At 43.8% G+C, this 19836-nt stretch overlaps 1 protein-coding gene across 4 annotated transcripts in view; it reads left to right on the plus strand.

The window, feature by feature from the left end:
• LOC126986884 (uncharacterized) overlaps nucleotides 1–16133 on the plus strand; it is a 30932-nt gene extending 14799 nt beyond the window's left edge. For all 4 annotated transcript variants that reach the window (XM_050843354.1, XM_050843355.1, XM_050843356.1 and 1 more), the window contains exons 4-9: nucleotides 5303–5464; nucleotides 5939–6058; nucleotides 9810–9962; nucleotides 11653–11798; nucleotides 13897–14035; nucleotides 15083–16133. In XM_050843354.1, the coding sequence (XP_050699311.1) occupies nucleotides 5303–5464; nucleotides 5939–6058; nucleotides 9810–9962; nucleotides 11653–11798; nucleotides 13897–14035; nucleotides 15083–15265 (903 nt within the window). In that variant the 3' untranslated portion in view covers nucleotides 15266–16133. The remainder of the gene's footprint in view (nucleotides 1–5302; nucleotides 5465–5938; nucleotides 6059–9809; nucleotides 9963–11652; nucleotides 11799–13896; nucleotides 14036–15082) is intronic.
• The last annotated feature ends 3703 nt before the right edge of the window (nucleotides 16134–19836 follow it).

The following is a 19836-nucleotide window of genomic DNA, read 5'->3' on the forward strand; positions in this document are numbered from 1 at the left end:
ACATGTCCTCCCTCTCAGCATCGTAGTCCGCTCCCGGTGTGTGGTCCGGTAGGCTCTTTTTTTTTTTATTTATTTATTTATTTATTTTTTACGTCGCTGCCTGTTGCGCTGGTAGGCATCTTCCTGGTGGGGCCTGATGGTCGGCCCAAGGCTTCTTCTAGGTGGGGCCTGATGGTCGGCCCAGCCCGTTCTGGCGCAGGCGAGTGTTTATAGTGGCGCCATCATGATGTCGTCATCTCCATGTTCGGACAGGGTGTCGTTCGCCTCCTGCTCCGGACCCCAGGTGTACCGCCCTGGGCCGTGGTAGCGCCACAATCGGTCCACGTGCACCACCTTTGGCCGGCCGCGTGTCCCGCGGCGAATCCGGTAAGTCACCTCAGATACCCGTTCGACAACGATGTATGGTCCCTCCCAAGGACTTTGTAGCTTGGGCGAGAGGCCCTTCCTCCTTCTTGGGTTGTGGAGCCACACTTGATCACCCTCTGTGTGACCAGTGACTCTGGAAGCGCGGTCGTAGTGGCGTCTCATTGCCTCAGCGGCAAAGTGCAGGTTCTCCCGCACTTGGTGGTGGGTCTCTGCCAAGCGTTCTTGTAAGGCCGTGGCGTATGTTGTTCTTACTGTAGGTAATTCCTCATCCGGCGGACGACCAGTGACGAGGTCCACAGGGAGACGGATTTCCCTCCCCAGCATGAGGCGGGCAGGCGTGTAGGATGTGGCCTCGTGCTCTGCGGAGCGATAGGCCATCAGCAGCAGCGGCAACTTCCTGTCCCACTCAGTCTGGCCATCCTTGCAGAACGTTGCAAGCTCCTGAGCAAGGGTGCAGTTGAACCGTTCTACCATCCCGTCCAACTGCGGCCACAAAGGTGTAGTCCTGGTCTTCCTTGAGCCAAGAAGCTTGCAGCACTCTAGAAATACTCCTGCCTCAAACTCACGGCCCTGGTCGGAATGGAGCTCTCCCGGAACGCCGAATCTTGAGAAGAACTGCTCGACCAGCACTTTGGCGATGGTGGTGGCTTCGTGGTTGGGCAGGGCGTACGCTTCAGGCCACTTCGTAAAGTAGTCCATGGCAACACAGATAAAACGGTTGCCTACAGCTGTTGTCGGGAGTGGTCCAACGATGTCGACGGCCACCCGCTCCATGGGGGCCCCCACCTGGTACAGTTGCAGAGAGGCCCTGCTCCTACGTCCGGGACCCTTCTTGGTGCTGCAGGTGTCGCACGCCCGGCACCACTCCTCCACGTCCTGGCGTAACCCTGCCCAGTAAAATTGCTGCCGCTGTCTGCTGAGCATCTTCTTCACACCCAAGTGTCCACTGGTGATGTTGTCGTGGGCTTCTCGCATCAGCCTCTCCCGCATGACCTTCGGAACAATGGTCTGCCAAAACCGTATTCGCCCGTCCGACATCAACCACCGCTTAACCCCTTGCATCCGATGACGCAGTATACGCGTCATTTCGTCTCTCGTAGCATATCCGAGTGACGCGTATACTGCGTCATGGTCATTTCAGCCAGTGTGTGTTTTATTTCTTCTCGGGTATAGTACTCGGATATGGGAAGGGCGCGCGATTTGACAGCTCGTAGTGAAGAGGTTAAGCATCACTCCCCTGCCCAGGGCGAGGGTGTCCCACTGCTCCCAGTAGTGCTTCGCAGTGGGGCTCAGTGCTGCTACCTCCCCCCGTGGTGGTCTGGCCGCGCATGACTCAAGCATCCTCACGATGGGGCCGATGTCCGGGTCTTTCCGCTGGGCCTCCTGCCATCCGTCTTCGCTGTTGGACGAGTCCACGGACACCACTGTCCGTTGGCATTCCACTAGCTCCTTACTGCTACAGTGACGGCAGTCTGGTTCACACGGGCGCCGGCTGAGGCTGTCAGCGTTGATGTGTGCCTTACCTGGGCGGTGCACCACGTGGTAGTTGTGCTGCTCCAACTTTCCGAGCCAACATGCCAGCTGGCCCTCCGGGTTCCTCAGTGTTTTCAGCCACCGTAGGGCTGCGTGGTCCGTCCTCACGGTGAACGGGGCACCATAGAGGTAAGAGTGAAAGTGGTCCAGGCTTGTAACCACAGCCAGCAGCTCCTTCCTTGTGACGCAGTAGTTGCGCTCAGGAGCGCTAAACTTCTGGCTGTAGTACACCACCACCTGCTCTTGTCCGTCCTTCTCCTGGGAGAGCACAGCACCAATACCCTCGGTGCTAGCATCGCAGTCCAACAGGTAAGGGCCTGGTTCGCCGAGGCCTACGTGGCGGGTCGGTGAGGAAGGTGAATCATGGCGGTCTGTCCCCGTGAACCACCATTCGGGTGCAGGTTCGCTCGTGTCTGCGTAACAGTATATATGGGGAGTGGGTGCTGAACCCTATCCTCACCCCTGTCTTCTGTTTGTCTCAGGTAACACCAGAAAGCAGTTCAGCATGCTCTCTAAGGACAAATTCTCTTACTTCCCCCACCAAATGTTCATGACACATACATTTCCTCAATTTTTTTTTTTTTTTTTTTTTTTAAATATTATGGTGAACAAAGATATCAGTCACAGTGTCCATCTAAGGAGGGGACCAGAAATGTCTTCAGGTCAGACCTCACTTTTGGTAACAACCCCAAATAGTGTCTTGGTAGCTCTTCTAACTTTACATGTGTCAACTTCTGAAACATTTGTAGCCCTCACTCTAATTTTCCATTTTGTGGGACACCATCCCTTTAAACCTCATTTTCTGTTCCTAACCAGAACAGGTTTCTGAGGCTACTGACATTAATTGCTGTTGTTCTCTCCCATTTTCTCTCTTAAATTTCAGTCTAAAGCTTTTATGGCATCTGAAATGTTAGCCAGTGAATGCTGATTACAGCATGCCATAGACAGGGTATCACAATGGGCAGAAAAGCCTGGGTTCAGGTTCTCACCATCCAAGTCAGTTGCCATGCATTTTTGTCATCTGAGGGGTCTTCACCCTGACCCTGCCCTCATACTGTGTGGCTCGTGTCTGGCAGTAATAGAAGAACACAAGTTCCTAGGGTTACTCTTTGACAAGCGACTAATGTAGCTCTCACATTTGAAAGCCCTGAAGACACAGTATGTGAGATGACTAGATCTATTTTGTGTTCTCTCAGGCATTTTGTGGGGTGCAGACCGTATGATCCTCCTGTGCCTCAATCAAGTAATGATTGGCTTGAAATTGTCATATGGTAGTGAAGTCTATTCATCTGCCATACCAGCCAGCCTTTGCACTCTTGACACTGTCCATCATGCGGGAGTTTGACTGGCAACAGGTGTACATGAAAATGAGGAGTCTGATGATGTGATCTCCTTTCTCATTAAATCAGCTTCCTCGAGGTTAGGTGTTTCTGTATCGTATCCTCCAGTTCTTTTCCCCCTCTCAGGTGCTGTCCATATACAGGGGCCTTGTCTGCAGTCGCATGGAGTATACATCTCATTTATGGGCGCTCCACGCAGAGAGAGTGGAGTCAAAGGCCCTTCATCTCATCAACTCCCCTCCTCTTACTAGCTGTCTTCTACCTCTTAACCCTTTCCATCCGTGACACAGATGTTGGCGTCACAGTATGGAAAGGGTCAAGAGGAAATGGAAGACAATTAATCCTCTTCTAAACCTCTCAGCTCTCCTCTAAATTTCTCTTAATCCTCTCCCATTTCCTCTAAGAGGTTTAGAAGGGGATTAAGAGGAAATGGAAGAGGATTAAGAGGTTTAGAAGAGGACAACCCTTTCCATACGGTGACGCCGACTTTGGTGTCGCCGGAGTGAAGGGGTTAAATTCCACCACAGTGTTGCATCTCTTTCCATCTTCTAGCAATATTTTCATGCTGACTGCTTTTTTGAACTTGCTAACTGCATGCCTCCCCCCCATGTCTCCACTACACACGACATTTCACTCTTGCTCACCCCTACGCTGTTCAGATCCCTTATGCAAGAGTCACTCAGCATCTTCACTCTTTTATCTCTTATACTGTTAAGCTCTGGAACAGCTTTCTTTTGTCTGTATTTCCTCCTGCCTACAACTTGAACCCTTTGAAGAAGAGTATCAAGACAACTCTCCACCCGATATTGACCTCTAACAGCCTCTCATTCTGTTTTCTTTTGTTGGAGCAGTGTCTAGTGGGCATTTTTTTGTTCCTGTTTTTGTTTTTTGCCCTTGAGGTGCTTCCCTTGCTGTAAAAGAAAGAAAAAAACTTGCCTATTATTAGGTCTCCTTGGAGCTGGATGGGGATAATGGAAGGGTTTGAAGGGATTGTGAGATGAAAACCTATATGATGGTGATGAGAGTGAATGATGAGGCATTATGGGTGAGAGTGGGAGAGGCAAATCAGAATGTGGGGAAACAGAATTTAAACAGGGTCAGCTGAAGAGGCAGGATGATTGTGGGAAGGTGAGAAAGGGTAGTGGGAAGGAGTAATAGAGTGCAGTAGAGATGGTTGAATGGCATCACACTCATTACTGCTGTCACTGCTCACAATGTGTCATTACTGGTGGCATTGTACTCAGAATATTCTTCACTTTCTCTTCCATCCTTTTCTCCAAATCCGTTTGTTTTCCTTTATTTTGCTGAGAAGTGCTTGGTGTGGCTTCCATGGAGGCTCAGAACTAATGACAATCTAACATCCACAAAGATCAGATAGACTGCCATGCAACAAGAAAGTTGTGGAAGCTGCAAAACTTGAATAGAACATTCAAAATTAGTGGCATGCAAGAGTCCGATTAAATTTATGATGGCCAGCTGTGTGGACTGTGGCGGCTTTGATTAAATCAACAATGGCTATCGTTTAAGGCTTAAAGTGATGCGAAGTACTAAAAACTCATGATCATAATCACTGCAAAACAATATGTTATCATGATTGTAACCATGATTACTTTTGTAATTGTAATCGTAATTGATTACTGTCAGTTACTGTAATTGTACTCTGAGTTTTGCAAAGTAATTGTAATCATAATGAGTACTCTACCCCTATAATCACCCCATGCCTGAACATGTTCTTTTTTATTATTACATCAGAAAGAGACTTCAAAGTTCAGTCAATCTAAATCTTGACTTTCTTTTTAGTACATTTGCTTGTGGCTGAAGTAACAAGTCGTATGGTTTTCCCACTAAAGTGATGTACTTAATGAGTTTGTGAGTGTGAGACCCAGAAATAGAATGGGTTGAATCCTGGGAAATATTATTCAGTTAATCTTTCTGTAGCTCTAATGTTCTCCTCCTACCAGGCTCCTTTGTATGGATGGCCATGGCTAAACCATCTCCTACACAGTAATGCTCATGAGATAACTATGAAGTGGTAATGGTGATTTCCCTTTTTCTTCTGCCAGTCCCTAATTGAAGAATTCAACTCATCTTGTGGAGACCTGTTGAAGAAGTTTTATGCACCTGAGACTGTGAAAAAAGCCTTTGATAACTTTGTCAAGGGAAAGTCAGCAACACTGGGTGACCGTCTCATCAACAACATCACTCTGACTCTCAATATGGAGAAAGTAGGTGCTGTGTGCAAGTGTAGAAAGTTAGCCAGTTAATCGGGAATTGTTACAAGTAAATGGTCTGGCTTAGGTGTATTATTTTGTATCATGGTAATACAGACCATTTCAAATATCAGCCACTTTAGGTACTTTGAAAAGGTTTAAAGTTGATTGATGAGGAAACTGGTTTCAGTTATTATGTGGGTGGAGAAAAAAAGTATAGATTCCTTGTGTATATGAACCTTGAGGAGCTTGATAAAATCAGTAAAAAATATCACAGTGGACAAATTATGAGTGGTTACTCTTACTAATACCACCTATCACTTAATTGTAGTCTTGCACTATTAGGATATTGGATGAAGTTGTGGTGAGGATATAATAGAGTCCAGAAGTACGTATGTTAAGGATAAATGCTTTCCCATATGATTAACCATGCATCAGTGTAACTATCTTATGATGGTCATATGATTAGTTTTCTTGACTGTTTTACAGGTGAAGCATCTAAAATACATTGCGAGTTGTGGAGATGTCACTTTCCACACCTTCAAGGCCTGGGCACAGGAAATGGGTGTTCCTGAAGAGAACATTCTTGCTGCATATGATCCCTCACAGGTATTGATAATTAAAAATGTTTTTTCCTCATGCTACTTGGTTCTTCATCAGTAAGGTAGCATCCAAGTGGAACTTTTTTTTTTACGGTAAAGGAGAAAGACCAAGGGTAAAGAAAATGTATAAAGGATCCATACCTTTTTAAACCTGTAAAAAATATCAGACTATCACTAACTGTGCACCCACCGGGGAGGCAGTGGCTGAGTGGTTAGTGTGCCAGCCCTGCATTCGCAGCGTTGATGATGATGCTGGTTCGAATCCACCGCTAACCACCTGGGATTTTTCAGTCGTCGCTGAGTGGCCTCAGAGGCTAAGACTACCCACATGCTGTCCTGAAGACCACCCATCTTTTGGAGGAGCTGTGCTCCATACTTTTATATAAAGTCTGAGCTTAATCAATAAATTCAATTCAATTCAATCAACCCGGACTCTAGAAGCTATGCAAGTGAAATCAAGAATGAGCTCTGGGGGGCAGCATGAGCTAATAATAATGGTGCCACTATAAACAACTGCCTGCGCCATGATGGGCTCGGGCCGACCATCAGGCCCCTAAGGAAAAAACCCTACTGGAGCTATAGGCAACATGAAAAAAAAAAAAAAAAAAAAAAATGAAAAAAAAAATGAAAAAAAGTTTGGCTAGGCAAGTATAGTAGATATCAATACCAGAACTTGAGAATATCAAGACTTGGTAACAATACTAATGGAAGGCAGCAGGCAGGACATATCAGCACATTGCCAGCACCAGTATTTTCCATTATTAGTGAAGTAACAGCTGGGCTAGGAAGACACTCACAAAAGGAAGAGTTATAATAAGGTTTCCTACTGGGGTATAAGGGTAATGCATGAACCCAAATTGGGTTGCATCAAGATAAGATTTGAGACCATAGCCATAGTATTACAGAAGACAAAATCTGTAAAAAGAAAAATTAAAGAAATTTCATTGCCAAGTTGTTTGCAAGGCTGACTGTCTTGGCACTGAAATAACAATGATTAATATATATATATATATATATATATATATATATATATATATATCTATATATATATAGATATATATATATATCTATATATATATATATATATATAATGTCGTATTTCCTGCCATATAAGACACTTAAAAAAAAAAAAAAAGGAATAAAAAAATCATTTTGCATCTTATACCCTGATAGTTAGGTGTTGGTAGGCCTAGGCGTTATTGTTACTGGTACGAAACCAACACCTCCGTGTGACACAACAGTTTCCAGATGTCCCCAGAATGAAATATTCCGTATTTTGTAGCGTGTAGCGGGCACTTTTTTCACTCAGAGAATGCCAAAAAAGCTACCCCTGCATGGTATGTGCTGTAGGTACAAATTTTGATTGTTTCAAATAATGAATAGTGTGATGCAATAGTAAAGGAAAGTGTGAATAAGCAAAAGAGAGGGGGAAGACATGAGATACTAAAAACACATACAGGTCACCATAGCTGGGCGTTATCGCGATACTTTATCGCTGATAACAAAATCGGGTTATCGGCCATCCGCTACTCATTTAAATATATATCGGTATCTTCGTTACTTTTGTAACCAAACTAGCGATAATCGCTACTTTTTTCCGCCTCTCAGAAAAAAAACGTTGTCTCCTCCCTACTGCACATGTGTGGCCCGAGCGCCCGGTGTTGTATGTAAAAACTTCGGGGTATGAAATATTTTCAGTGAAGATATTTCATACTTTGATCATCAATATTAAAACACTAGGTTATTTTTTTATGTTAGACTCAAAAATCAATATATCAAAATTATTTTTATTTAACTTTGCCCCCAAAATAATTATTCACTGCCTCAAATTTGATATTCATATTCGTTTGTGAGCATGCCGTGGTATTGAAGGCACCCGGTGTTGTGTTATTTGGTGTCCCATCGTCAAAAGCTGGCGCTTTTGTTAACAAACACTGGTCTCTCATGAACTACGCATGTTCAGACCAGTAAGCGTAGCCCTGTACAGTCTCACAAGGCTTTTTAACACATTAAGAGTAGTTGCTGGAAGGCTGAATCAGACATACAGTACCACCATCCTCACTGTTTCTAGAACAACACTCTGTACATATAAATACAACTTATACAGAGTGTCGTTCTAGAAACAGCGGGGATGGTGGTAGTGGTACTGTATGTCTGATTCAGCCTTCCTGCAACTCTTAATTTTGGTTAAAAAGCTTTGTGAGACTGTACAGGTCTACGCTTGCTGGGCTGAGCATACGCAGTTCACGAGAGACCAGTGTTTATAAACAAAAGCGCCAGCTTTTGACGCTGGGGACGCCAAATAACACAACACCGGTTCAGGCGTTTCTAGTATTACCGTCCATAGGTACGTGTCAACGTGTGGTTTTCAGGTTTTGTAAGTTTTCTAAAATACAGATAATGAAAATTTGAATTCATTTATGTTTTTATTTGAAATATCAATATAGTATCGCTTTTGCCAATCGGACATCGCTAGCTAGTATTGTGGATTAATATTGGGTATCGGGTATTGGCTATTGCCTATATTTGTGTTTCCAGTTAACGAATATCGGTTATCACCGATAAGGTTTTCCATTATCAGTTATCGGTTATCTGGAATAAGGTTTTCTGTTATCGTGTCCAGCTATGCAGGTCACAAGAAGAAGATGCGCCACACGTGGGAGCCGATGCACGGCGTGAACACTAAACACAAAACACAATCCCACCGTGGTGCGCCACTCACCAGCTTACCGGATACTTTGGTGGTAATGTTTAAAGCTGCTATTACACGGGAACAATATTGGTGGAGCAGGGTGCTGCCTGACGTGACTCTGCTCGGCGACCGTGGGGCGGACTTTGGCGGATTAGTCTGGAGCTATTTCTGCTGTGCAGCGGCCCGATCAGCTGCTGTTTTCTGTGATACATGTTCGAAAGAATGGATACCCTTGGATGACTTAAGTGTTTATTGTAAATGCATATTTGTTTCTTATTGTAAGAATAACTATTAGAACATAATATGTTTGACAGAAGTTAATCAACATCAATTTCTACTTGAAAGTAGGTATACGGTCCCTGAAAGTCAAGATCAAAACTGAGATTGCCCATCAAACGTAGCATCCTTGTGTGGTTAGTTCCCTCAGTAAATTGGCGAAAGTTACCGCCAGTACACTGCACAGTGAGTGAATCTACCAACCAACTCTTTTGTTTATCATTTCAAAGTCACAGCTACTCGGGGTAAGAGCATTGTAACTCTTCAACCAACAGTGGAACACTGAAAACAGAGAAGGGCACAAAGCAAGATACGGTATCATAGTCATTATTGTAAGTAAAGTGGCCAAATGTAATGCTGCATATACATTAAGCAAGGAAAATGTGGAGTTTTTATTTTTTTTCTTAATATATCTTGCCAAATTATAGGTGTGTCTTATATGGCAGGAAATATGTTATATATATATATATATATATATATATATATATATATATATATATATATATATATATATATATATATATATATATATATATATATATATATATATATATATATATATATATATATATATATATATATATATATATATATATATATGTATTTGTATTAATTCATCAATTCCAGCCATCTATAATTTGAACTTCCTATAACATTTTTTTCACTTGGCTCTTCAGTTGGTTTCTGATAATTTGATTCTTTCAGCTTATAATTGTTCCCCTGAATTATGAGTTTTTAATTGTAATTTCCTTCCTTCAAGAATAATTCCAGCATTTCTCTTTTTCTCCAGTTGACAGTGAATGTGTGTGAGGCACTCAGCTTCCGCAGCTCTAAGGAGCGTCTGGACAGGAAGCAGAGGAGTTATTCTGAGTGCATGGAGCATATCAGATCACAAGTCACTAAGGAGAATGAAAAGGCTCTTTTGGAAAATCTCAAAATGAAGGTATGGCCAATCCCTCCTGTGTTACATGAATAATTCTTTGCTTCTGTATATTTTCCTGAAGGTTACATAACTGCATGGGAAAGTTGTTCTCTCATTTATGACATGTTCGCCGTATTGCTGCTATTTTTCACGAAAGGCCGTTAGAGAAACCTGGAACCTAAGCTACTGAGTGTCACGAATGGGTAGTTGCTGTCTGAGTAGTGAGCTTACATGTGGTGAGAGACGTGTCCCAGATTTAAGACCATCTGATGGCTTAATATTTTTGTCATTGAGCAGCACAAGATTCCCCAGGTGCAACTCACCAATCTGCTCTTCAATTCCAACTTTTGTCAGGTTCAAAGAAATTAATATGACCCAGAAGTAAACCTTATGAGCTCGAGCCAGTAGAAATACTTGTCCCATAATCATCCCCTTGGGAGTTCCAAGTGGCAAATTCAGTATAGATAAAAAGTTGCACAAATGTTGTTCTTGAAATCATGTCTCCCTGAAGTTCCTCACTGTCTTAACCCACACATCCTCAGCTGTTTCATGAGGACACATTAGTGTAATAGAGTTAAAAATAACACTTGTTGTATCTGTGGTGAAGTGGTTAGCATCCGTTAGAATCCGTCGGCCTAGTTTTGATCTCAGGCCTGTGCAGTTAGTGACCAGTTAAGGAGGTTCTTTAATCCAGCTGTTCATCCTTTTTGGGGGGCTGGTCATTAAATAGGTGTCTAAGGAAACTTGGGGAAGGTAAACTGTGGTAACCCAGATGTCACACTTGCCTTGTGATTTGGGTTCTTACCCACCACAGGTTCAAAGTGACAATAAGATGGAGAGGAACACTCAGGCCAGCCACAGCTTAGCCTGTCTCCAGCTGTACCTTTACTTTGTCTTAAGCAAGTGAGAATCAAGATATAAATTATTGGCAGAGGTGGGCGCGGTACTGAAAAATCAGTAGTGTGGTTGCGGTAGTGCGGTACTTTTTCCGGAGTAGTGTGGTTGCGGTAGTGCGGTCCCATTCTTTTCTTTCCCAGTGCAGTACGCGGTGTGCGGTACTGCTATAGCGGTAGTCAAAATAAAAAATACTTCAGTGCCTATCCTGGCTATCCAAACAAAGGAAACATGCTTAAAATACCTAGTACAATGAATAATTGTCCGGCACCATGGATGGGTCTGGGGTTGAAATGACCGCGCGGGTTAAAGAATACTCATAGTGTAGTAGTTTAGCCCATAGATATGGTTTAGTCTGTCTATTTAGTATTTAATTTTGAACAATAACTGAGAAGTCAGAATGATTAAATCACTGATTCTGATGACTGATACCGATTGACTGATTGAGTCAGATTCACTAAAAAATAACATTTCTGTGAGCATGCCGCGCTGCAAAATGTCGTCTTCGATAGTTTTCAAAGTACCGCAGGATTTTTTAGTGTGGTCCGCGGTAGTGCGGTATTTTCAGAACTTTTGCGGTAGTGTGGTACTTTTTTTGTAATGCAGTACTACCGCACTACCCTACTAAGTACCGCACTTGCCCACCTCTGATTATTAGAGATATGAGGGAATTCACTGTTAATGCAAATAAGTTTCTCACACCCAAACTCAAACAATCTAATTTTATATGCATCTTTTATCTGTATACTTCACTGTCATGTAGCAAGTGTTGCACTAAGTGAACAGGAGGTAATAATGCACCCTTCTCTGTTCACAGGAGAGTGAAGTTGTCGGTCAGTGGAAAACACAGTACATGAAAGTGCATGAGTCTCTTGTGCTGCCACTCACTCTTCAGCAAGTGGTGTCTCAGGCTCAAACACACAAAATTGATGTAACTGAGGAAACCTTCAGCCAGGTGTACAGGTGAGTTCAGGCAAAAATCTTTCACTGTTACCATTAGAGTGAGCCTTAGACTTTTTGGGATGATGTGAAAGTCACTTGACAAAATGGATAGAGAATAGACTATGGAACACCTAAGAGATGATGATCCAATGTTTAAGGTGGATGTTGTAATTGTAAAAGGAAAACTTTATGTAAAATGAGAGGACAGATAATTAAATTACTTGAAAAGTGAAGAAGGAAAAGGTGTTGGAATAATTTATGGAGACTTCTGCAGTAGTCACATCACAGAAGCAGTTCCAGAGATAGGAACAGACATTTAGATGTTATCAGTGGTCTCACATTTAGCATTAATTGGTATGAAAAAATGTTGGCAAAGTGCAAGTTTGAAAAATGTTAAGGTGAATAACAAGAGGATTAAGAGGTTTAGAAGTGGACTAACGGTGATGCAATTGGACGCCCATCGATTGTCGGCGTCGCTGGGGTGAAGGGGTTAACACTTATATGGCTTGGGTACTAAGTAGAGTTGTAGACCAGTCATTATGGAGCATCCATTAGCAATACCAGGGTCAATGACCTTGTTTTTGCCGATGATGGTGTAATCTTTGTGAAGTTCCTGGTGATGGCTCTCGAGGCACTTCATGCGGAGGCAAAGCCCTTGAGACTTCAGGTCTTCTGGGCGAAGACCAAGGTGTTTGGAGGCCTGCTAGATGAAACAGTATAGTCTGTTCATGCTGACATTTACATTTTGGAAAATTTCACATACCTTGGTATTGTAGTTCAGAACAACGGCAGGTCTTGCCACTAAGTCTTATGGCAGATTGGCTTGGTTCATGGTGTTATGAATTCACTCAGTTCAAGTATAAGATCCGGATTTTCAGGTCGCTTGTGCTCACTGTCTTACTATATTGCCGTGAGACATCGGCACTAAAAAGTGACTTGGAGAGGCAGATTGAAGCCTTTGGTAATAAATGTCTTTGCAGAATAATGGGTTATTGCTGGAAAGACTTGTGTCAAATTATTGAGTACTCTGTGAGACTGATTCGACATATATTGCCTGCAGTCCATCAATGCCAACACTGGTTATATGGGCATGTGGCACACTCCCCAGAAGCAGACTCTGCTCATTGGGTTGTTTCTGTAGAGGCAACCATGAGTGGAGGAGTTCATGCCCCAAGCAAGTTGATAGACCCCGTCAGAAGGTACTTGGTATAGGAAGGGGGCTTGCATGGAGACTTTGTCCATAGGAACCTGCCAGGTTTTGCGAGGTAGGGTGTGCAAGGTGATGCGCCCGCCGGCATATGTCCACATTTATTGATTAATTGATGAAGAGTATACAAGCATAGTAGACAACAGCTGAACACTGGGTTGCACACATGAAATGTGTTATTTTGTGAAATTTGAGTTTTGGTCACAAACCTACCTTGTTGCCACATGGGATATCATGAAATGAGAATGCCCAAAATGTCTTAGAAAATGCTCAATTTTAACATTCTCAAAGTTTTTTTTTGATGCCTCCACTATTTCTACGAGTCCCTGGCAAAGGGTTAAATTACTATTAAAATGAGACTTCAGTGCTTGTTGTGCACCCGCTGCTGCTGCCACTGCAAAATATCTTGCAGAGAGGTTCAACTTGCTTGCAGTTTCTATATTTTATTCACTGCTCACAAAGATCACAAGTGGACAAACTAGAGCAAAACCAGGCAAATTAATGTTTTTCCTGCTGTGTATTCCCCCAGCGCCCAATGCGTGGTGGACAGCAGAGCGACTTATTTTGCGAGGAGGTATTTCTCGCAGCACCGACCTGCATAGTGGATTGCTGCCGCCATGTCCCGTCCTGCGCTGTGTATTTCTGTCGCCCTACACTGTGCGCCGAATAAATTTAAACTACCCAAACTGAACTTGACGTAACCTAGCTAACGGGGGGACCTCGACTCCCATAACGGGGGGGGGGCTTGATCTCCCTTCTATTTGCGACGGCAAAGCAGTACAGCAATGTGTTCTATAGACACTAAATCCTTCATAGAGCACCAAGGCGTTCGTGGCTGTGAAACGGCTGACAATCTAAAATAATACTGACAAATACATGTGCAGCTTTGGACTTCCTTTTTTTCTACACCAGGTATGATGCAAAGACTGGGCTGTTGCGTAATGCCTGTCAGATCCCTGGCTGCCCCTACTACCTGTTCCCTTCCTCAAAGTTCAACCAGCATCTTGCAGTGGAACGAGCTGCGGGAAAATTCCCTCATTCATTACACAAGGTATGGCACCAGTTTTTCAAAAATATGTATGGTCTAAGGTTTGAATGAGGTGTGGTGGGTTCTGTGGGAGATATCTTTAATTTTGTCTCACCATAGTGGGCAAAGAATTTCAAGTCACTTAAAAAATGGTTTATATTTATATTTCCTTCAGATTATTTTGCCATGCAGAAAGAGCTTGCTTTTATATCTGCAATGTTTGTATTTATATAGTTTGTTGCTATCCCTGAGAAATGGGGATTATGAAGGTCTCTATTATCCCTTGTATGTCTGAAAAGGGATTTAGCTCTTATAATACAGTAGGTTTAGATTAGGGATTGGGCCTGCTTTCTCAAGTATTTTTAAGCTAGAACACATCAGAATGATCACATGACCATTTTGACTTCCCATTCAGCTTTTGTTGCCACTGATGATAATGGGGATGATAACTGGTTGCAGCTTCAGTTAGCAAGGTGCAGAAGGGATACTTTAGTTTCAAATTGTCCAAGTTTTGTGACAAATCATATTGAATCATATACAAAGAGTTTCCTACTTACAGTCTCAGAAACCAATCATGATTCCCAAATGTATTTGTTGCTTTCAGCTGTGTTTTGACAAAGTTCTTCAATACAAAGCAAGTGTGATATGAGTATAATGGTAAAAATAATAATTATGCAGCTACTTTACACTACTGGCAGCTTCTTTTTTTTTTTAACATCTCTGCCTGTAGTGCTGCTAGGCTTTCTTCAGGGGCCTGGTGGTCGGCCCAAGCCCATCATGGCGCAGGCAACTTTTATAGTGGCGCCAGTTATGCTTGGCTCATGCTGCCCCCCGGAACTCATTCTTGATTCACTTGGACGGTTTCTTCTAGAGTCCGGGTTGATGTATGGTCTTTTGGATAACATGTGGGTAGTCTTAGGCTCCTCGGCAGTGACTGAAAAATCCCAGGTGGTAGTGTGGGGATTCGAACCGACGTTGTCCATAGCGCGGTGAATGCAGGGCCTGCACACTACCACTCAGCCACTGCCTACCCAAACTCTGATGCACATGTTAACTCTCATATTTTTACAGGTGTCCAGGGAACTGAATTCTGAAAGTGTGGACAAAGTGCTCGACTTGGTAATATCAGGAGAACACAGTGGTCAAAATGGCAGAAAGAAGCAGGCCATTTCTGAGACTCTCTCCTTACAAAAGTTGAAGTCAGATATTGAAGAGCTCTTGAAAGTGTACAGTGGTTTGTCAGCATTGAACTAAAAAGGGTTGACATCCAGGTGTTGTATAGTTTGTATAGTCACAAAACTGAAAACAGTCTCCTTTTCTTTATCTGGAGAGATTGAGGAGTTTCATTCATGTACAAATTTATATGTGTATTTACCTAGTTGTAGTTTTACAGGGCCTGAGCTTACGTTCATGTGGTCCCGTCTCCATATCTGTGAACTTTAACTTATTTTGTTTGCCGTAACAAGCAGATTTAACATGTCCTGAACCGGCACACCTTGTACACAAGTACAAATCTGAGTCTTTCTACTTTGACTTCATATTTGTTGAACTTAGATCATTTACCCAGAGAATGCCCTGTTGTGTCGTACAACTTACAAGTTGATATTTGAGCCTTATTGAATGATGTAAAAATTAAGTTTTTTATTGCTTTGTTATAGTTTGCAAAGATGTCAGTTAAGGTTGGGTAATTGTTAGACAACCTATGTACTAACTCTCTCTTTAAAGCCACTGGTAGCCTGTTAAAAACTATATGACTGATTAAGGAGTGTCCAGCTGTTTCTTCTGCTAGTAGGTCAACATCATGAGGCTTTAACTTGTAGATAAGACCTCATTTCATTCAGATAAACTTTAACTGAAGTATAATCAGAGTCAAATTTGCCAGTAGGTGCTGCTTTTAAAATGTTTTTGGAAGTTTTATCTATGATGTATATACTTCACATCCAGAAACTCTTGCTTAAGCATTTGAATGGCCAAATGGTAGTTGGCATCAGAGATGGTTAGTGTTTGACCACTGAAAGAGTATAATCTCTTAAATACCCATAGAGGTAGTTTTGTTTAGCAGATTATTATTTTTTTTCTGGAACCAATAACATTAATAAATTGTATTAAAAAGGTATATAAGGCAGATTTATCCTTCTCCTTTCCTAAAAACGTTCCACACTGAAGAGGGGGAGGTTTTCCTTCACCTAGGTTTAGGTTTGTCATTACATACAGGAATTTATCAGCTGAAGAATTACTAGCAAGGTCTTTTTGTGCATTCACGTAATACTGGTCCAAGTCCATGCTGGTTTGCACTGAATATTCTACTTGGGAATCAAGCTCATTATGAAAGTACTCCTCATCATGAATACTCAAATCATATTGTTCCATAAGGTCACTAATTTCTTTATCATAATTCTTGACTTGGGCTATTTCAGCTTCAATTTCCTTTAATTATTTTTTACAGAAAGGTGTCAACTGGATAGCTTCATTCAATTCATTTAACTTATTGATGTTAGTTGTGACCTTGCGTTTGTGGACACCACTTTTTCTACGTAATGAACTAATCAACTCCTTAGGATCAACCTCCTCATTCGGTTTTTCCTTTCTAGATCCAGACATGATTAAAAATATATATAAAAATGTGTTTACCAATAAATTTGAATTAAAAATTACTTACTAAAATACCTCAAATCATTCACTGCAGAAGAATATAACCGAGCATGCTCTCAGCCAAAGCAGTCCCCAGGACTCAACACAACGACCCCGGCACATTCAACTGAATGAGACCAAAGCCGTTGCACTGAATCCGAAGCACTTGCAGTGGCTGAGAGCATACTTCGCTCCTCCCAGAATGGTAACTACCACTCTGGGATTGAGGTTGCTTGTTGCATCAATTCCCCCGGGTCGTTAAGGAAGTACGTATTGGTAATCCCCATCGTTCAAGGTCACAGAATCTTGCCACCAAGACCGCCGCTCCAGAAATTTCTCGAACGAGTGGCCGACGAACCGAATCACTTGCGTATCTAGTTTGTGCAGCTGACCTTTAGTACTACTTTAAAACAAGGCGGCAGATATATTGAATACAAATGGAGGCTGCCTCTTTGAAGAGAAGTCAGCAGTCTGACTCAGTGTCACAGGGCAGCACAGCCAGCTGCCAGGCCGGTTATTTTACCGATCGTTATACCTACTGTTCTGAAATTATACTGTAATTTTTACGCAATACACATTTAAGGTTGAAATCATACACCCCTGACACCTTTTAGTGTTGCTAGGCTGTTACTCCCTGCTAAGTGGCCACCCAATATCCCCATCTTATGGGCCCAAAGGAACGAGATAATTAATGGGTCACTTAGCTTCACGTAGAGGGGTTTTCAGAACAGTTTTCTGAAGTAAGTCGGCGGAGTGTGACGGCCTTGTAGTAAAGGTTGAAGTAGGTGGGACGTAGTTGCCCATTGCCCTCGTGACAGTAGAGTATATAGCACTGAGTTGTGGCTTCCTTGGCGTCTACCAGCTGACTGTCGTATTCACACCGCGAAGGATTACTGTTGACTGGTCGGCATCTAACTGCTGACTAACACGTGGGGCAAATATGAGCTCGCTCGTCTCTTTCAGAACTTTCTAGAACATTCGAATCGCAACTGCTGATTCGACTACTCCGTTTTGCTACTGGATTACCATTACTTCCTGAACAATCCTTAACCCCTTCACTCTGGCGACGCCGACATCGGCGTCCGATGGCGTCACCGTATGGAAAGGGTTAGCCCTCTTCTAAACCTCTTAATCCTCTTCCATTTCCTCTTAATCCTCTTCTAAACCTTTTAAGAGGAAATGGAAGAGGATTAAGAGGAATTTAGAGGAGGATTGAGTGGTTTAGAAGAGGATTAATTCTCTTCCATTTCCTCATGACCCTTTCCATACTGAGACGCCAACGTCTGCATAACGGGTGGAAAGAATTAATTCCTAACAACATTCCTGGTAAAGCACACAGCAATGGAAATTAACTTATGGTACTCAGGAGCAAACACAATCGTGTTCCTTGGTCACAACTCCAAGCTATGTGACTTTTAGCAATGGATGGACAAAGAACAAAGCTGGCATGCGACACCCAAGGCTATGAAGAAGACTGAGAAGAAGGATAATGAGTATCAAGATGGAACATTTAAAGTGAAATCTGGCTACAATGAGGAAGGTGGCACCTTCTTAATACCTTTTCTGAACCTGGGTCCACACTAGGCCTCGTTGCCCGCACTCTCTCACAGCAAGTAGTGAGTTTAATGCACATCCATGTTCACACTGTGTAAACTGTGTCGTGTGGCCACATAGCCACCAGCCTGAGAGTATGAGTATATGCACTTTAGTCCACTTCCTGCTCCTGACTTTTGCATATGTATTGCTTCACTGCCTTCATCTAAGCATATGCAATTACGTACTTCATTATATCATCTAGTACATCAACACAACTTGTACATGATAATTTAGCCACTGCATTCAAACTTGTACTTCTCACATGCTTGTTCTTGTAGTACTTGTTCCTAACTTGCCATAGACACAGATAGTTTTTGAGGAGGTCAATTAAGAGGTGTGCTGAGCATCTTCAGTTCATGGGCATTCATGGTGATAGGTGTCAGTGGACTAGACTTCTTGGCCCGTGAGGTAGCACGTCTGTGGTTGGTCCGTCGCTTCAACTGCTCCCTCTACCGCCTTATGCCCTTACCCCCCACCACATTACACATAAACAATCCCTTTCAAGCATGTCGGGAAAGGAGCAGTGACTTCATGTTGCTGTTGCTGCACTGCCCCTGCTTCCACTCCCAGCAAGTGCTGCTTCAACGCCAACTCTGCTCACTCACACTCCTTCACACCACCACACCAGGCCTCAGTCATCCACCTCACCTGTGCCTTCCTCAAGAAGACGGGACAGCTGACACGCCTGTGAAGCCCTCACACCACCACACCAGGCCTCAGTCATCCACCTCACCGGCGCCTTCCTCAAGAAGACGGGACAGCTGACACGCCTGTGAAGCCCTCACACCACCACACCAGGGCTCAGTCATCCACCTCACCGGCGCCTTCCTCAAGAAGACGGGACAGCTGACGCGCTTGTGAAGCCCTCACACCACCACACCAGGCCTCAGTCATCCGCCTCACTGGTGCCTTCCTCAAGAAGACGGGACAGCTGACACGCCTGTGAAGCCCTCACACCACCACACCAGGCCTCAGTCATCCACCTCACTGGTGCCTTCCTCAAGAAGACGGGACAGCTGACGCGCCTGTGAAGCCCTCACACCACCACACCAGGCCTCAGTCATCCACCTCACTGGTGCCTTCCTCAAGAAGACGGGACAGCTGACTCGCCTGTGAAGCCCTCACACCACCACACCAGGCCTCAGTCATCCACCTCACTGGTGCCTTCCTCAAGAAGACGGGACAGCTGACGCGCCTGTGAAGCCCTCACACCACCACACCAGGCCTCAGTCATCCACCTCACTGGTGCCTTCCTCAAGAAGACGGGACAGCTGTGAAGCCCTCACACCACCACACCAGGCCTCAGTCATCCACCTCACCGGCGCCTTCCTCAAGAAGACGGGACAGCTGACGCGTCTGTGAAGCCCTCACACCACCACACCAGGGCTCAGTCATCCACCTCACCTGTGCCTTCCTCAAGAAGACGGGACAGCTGACACGCCTGTGAAGCCCTCACACCACCACACCAGGCCTCAGTCATCCACCTCACCTGTGCCTTCCTCAAGAAGACGGGACAGCTGACGCGTCTGTGAAGCCCTCACACCACCACACCAGGCCTCAGTCATTCACCTCACCGGCGCCTTCCTCAAGAAGACGGG

This window comes from Eriocheir sinensis, chromosome 63 (genome assembly GCF_024679095.1).
Source record: "Eriocheir sinensis breed Jianghai 21 chromosome 63, ASM2467909v1, whole genome shotgun sequence".
Lineage (NCBI taxonomy): Eukaryota > Metazoa > Arthropoda > Malacostraca > Decapoda > Varunidae > Eriocheir > Eriocheir sinensis.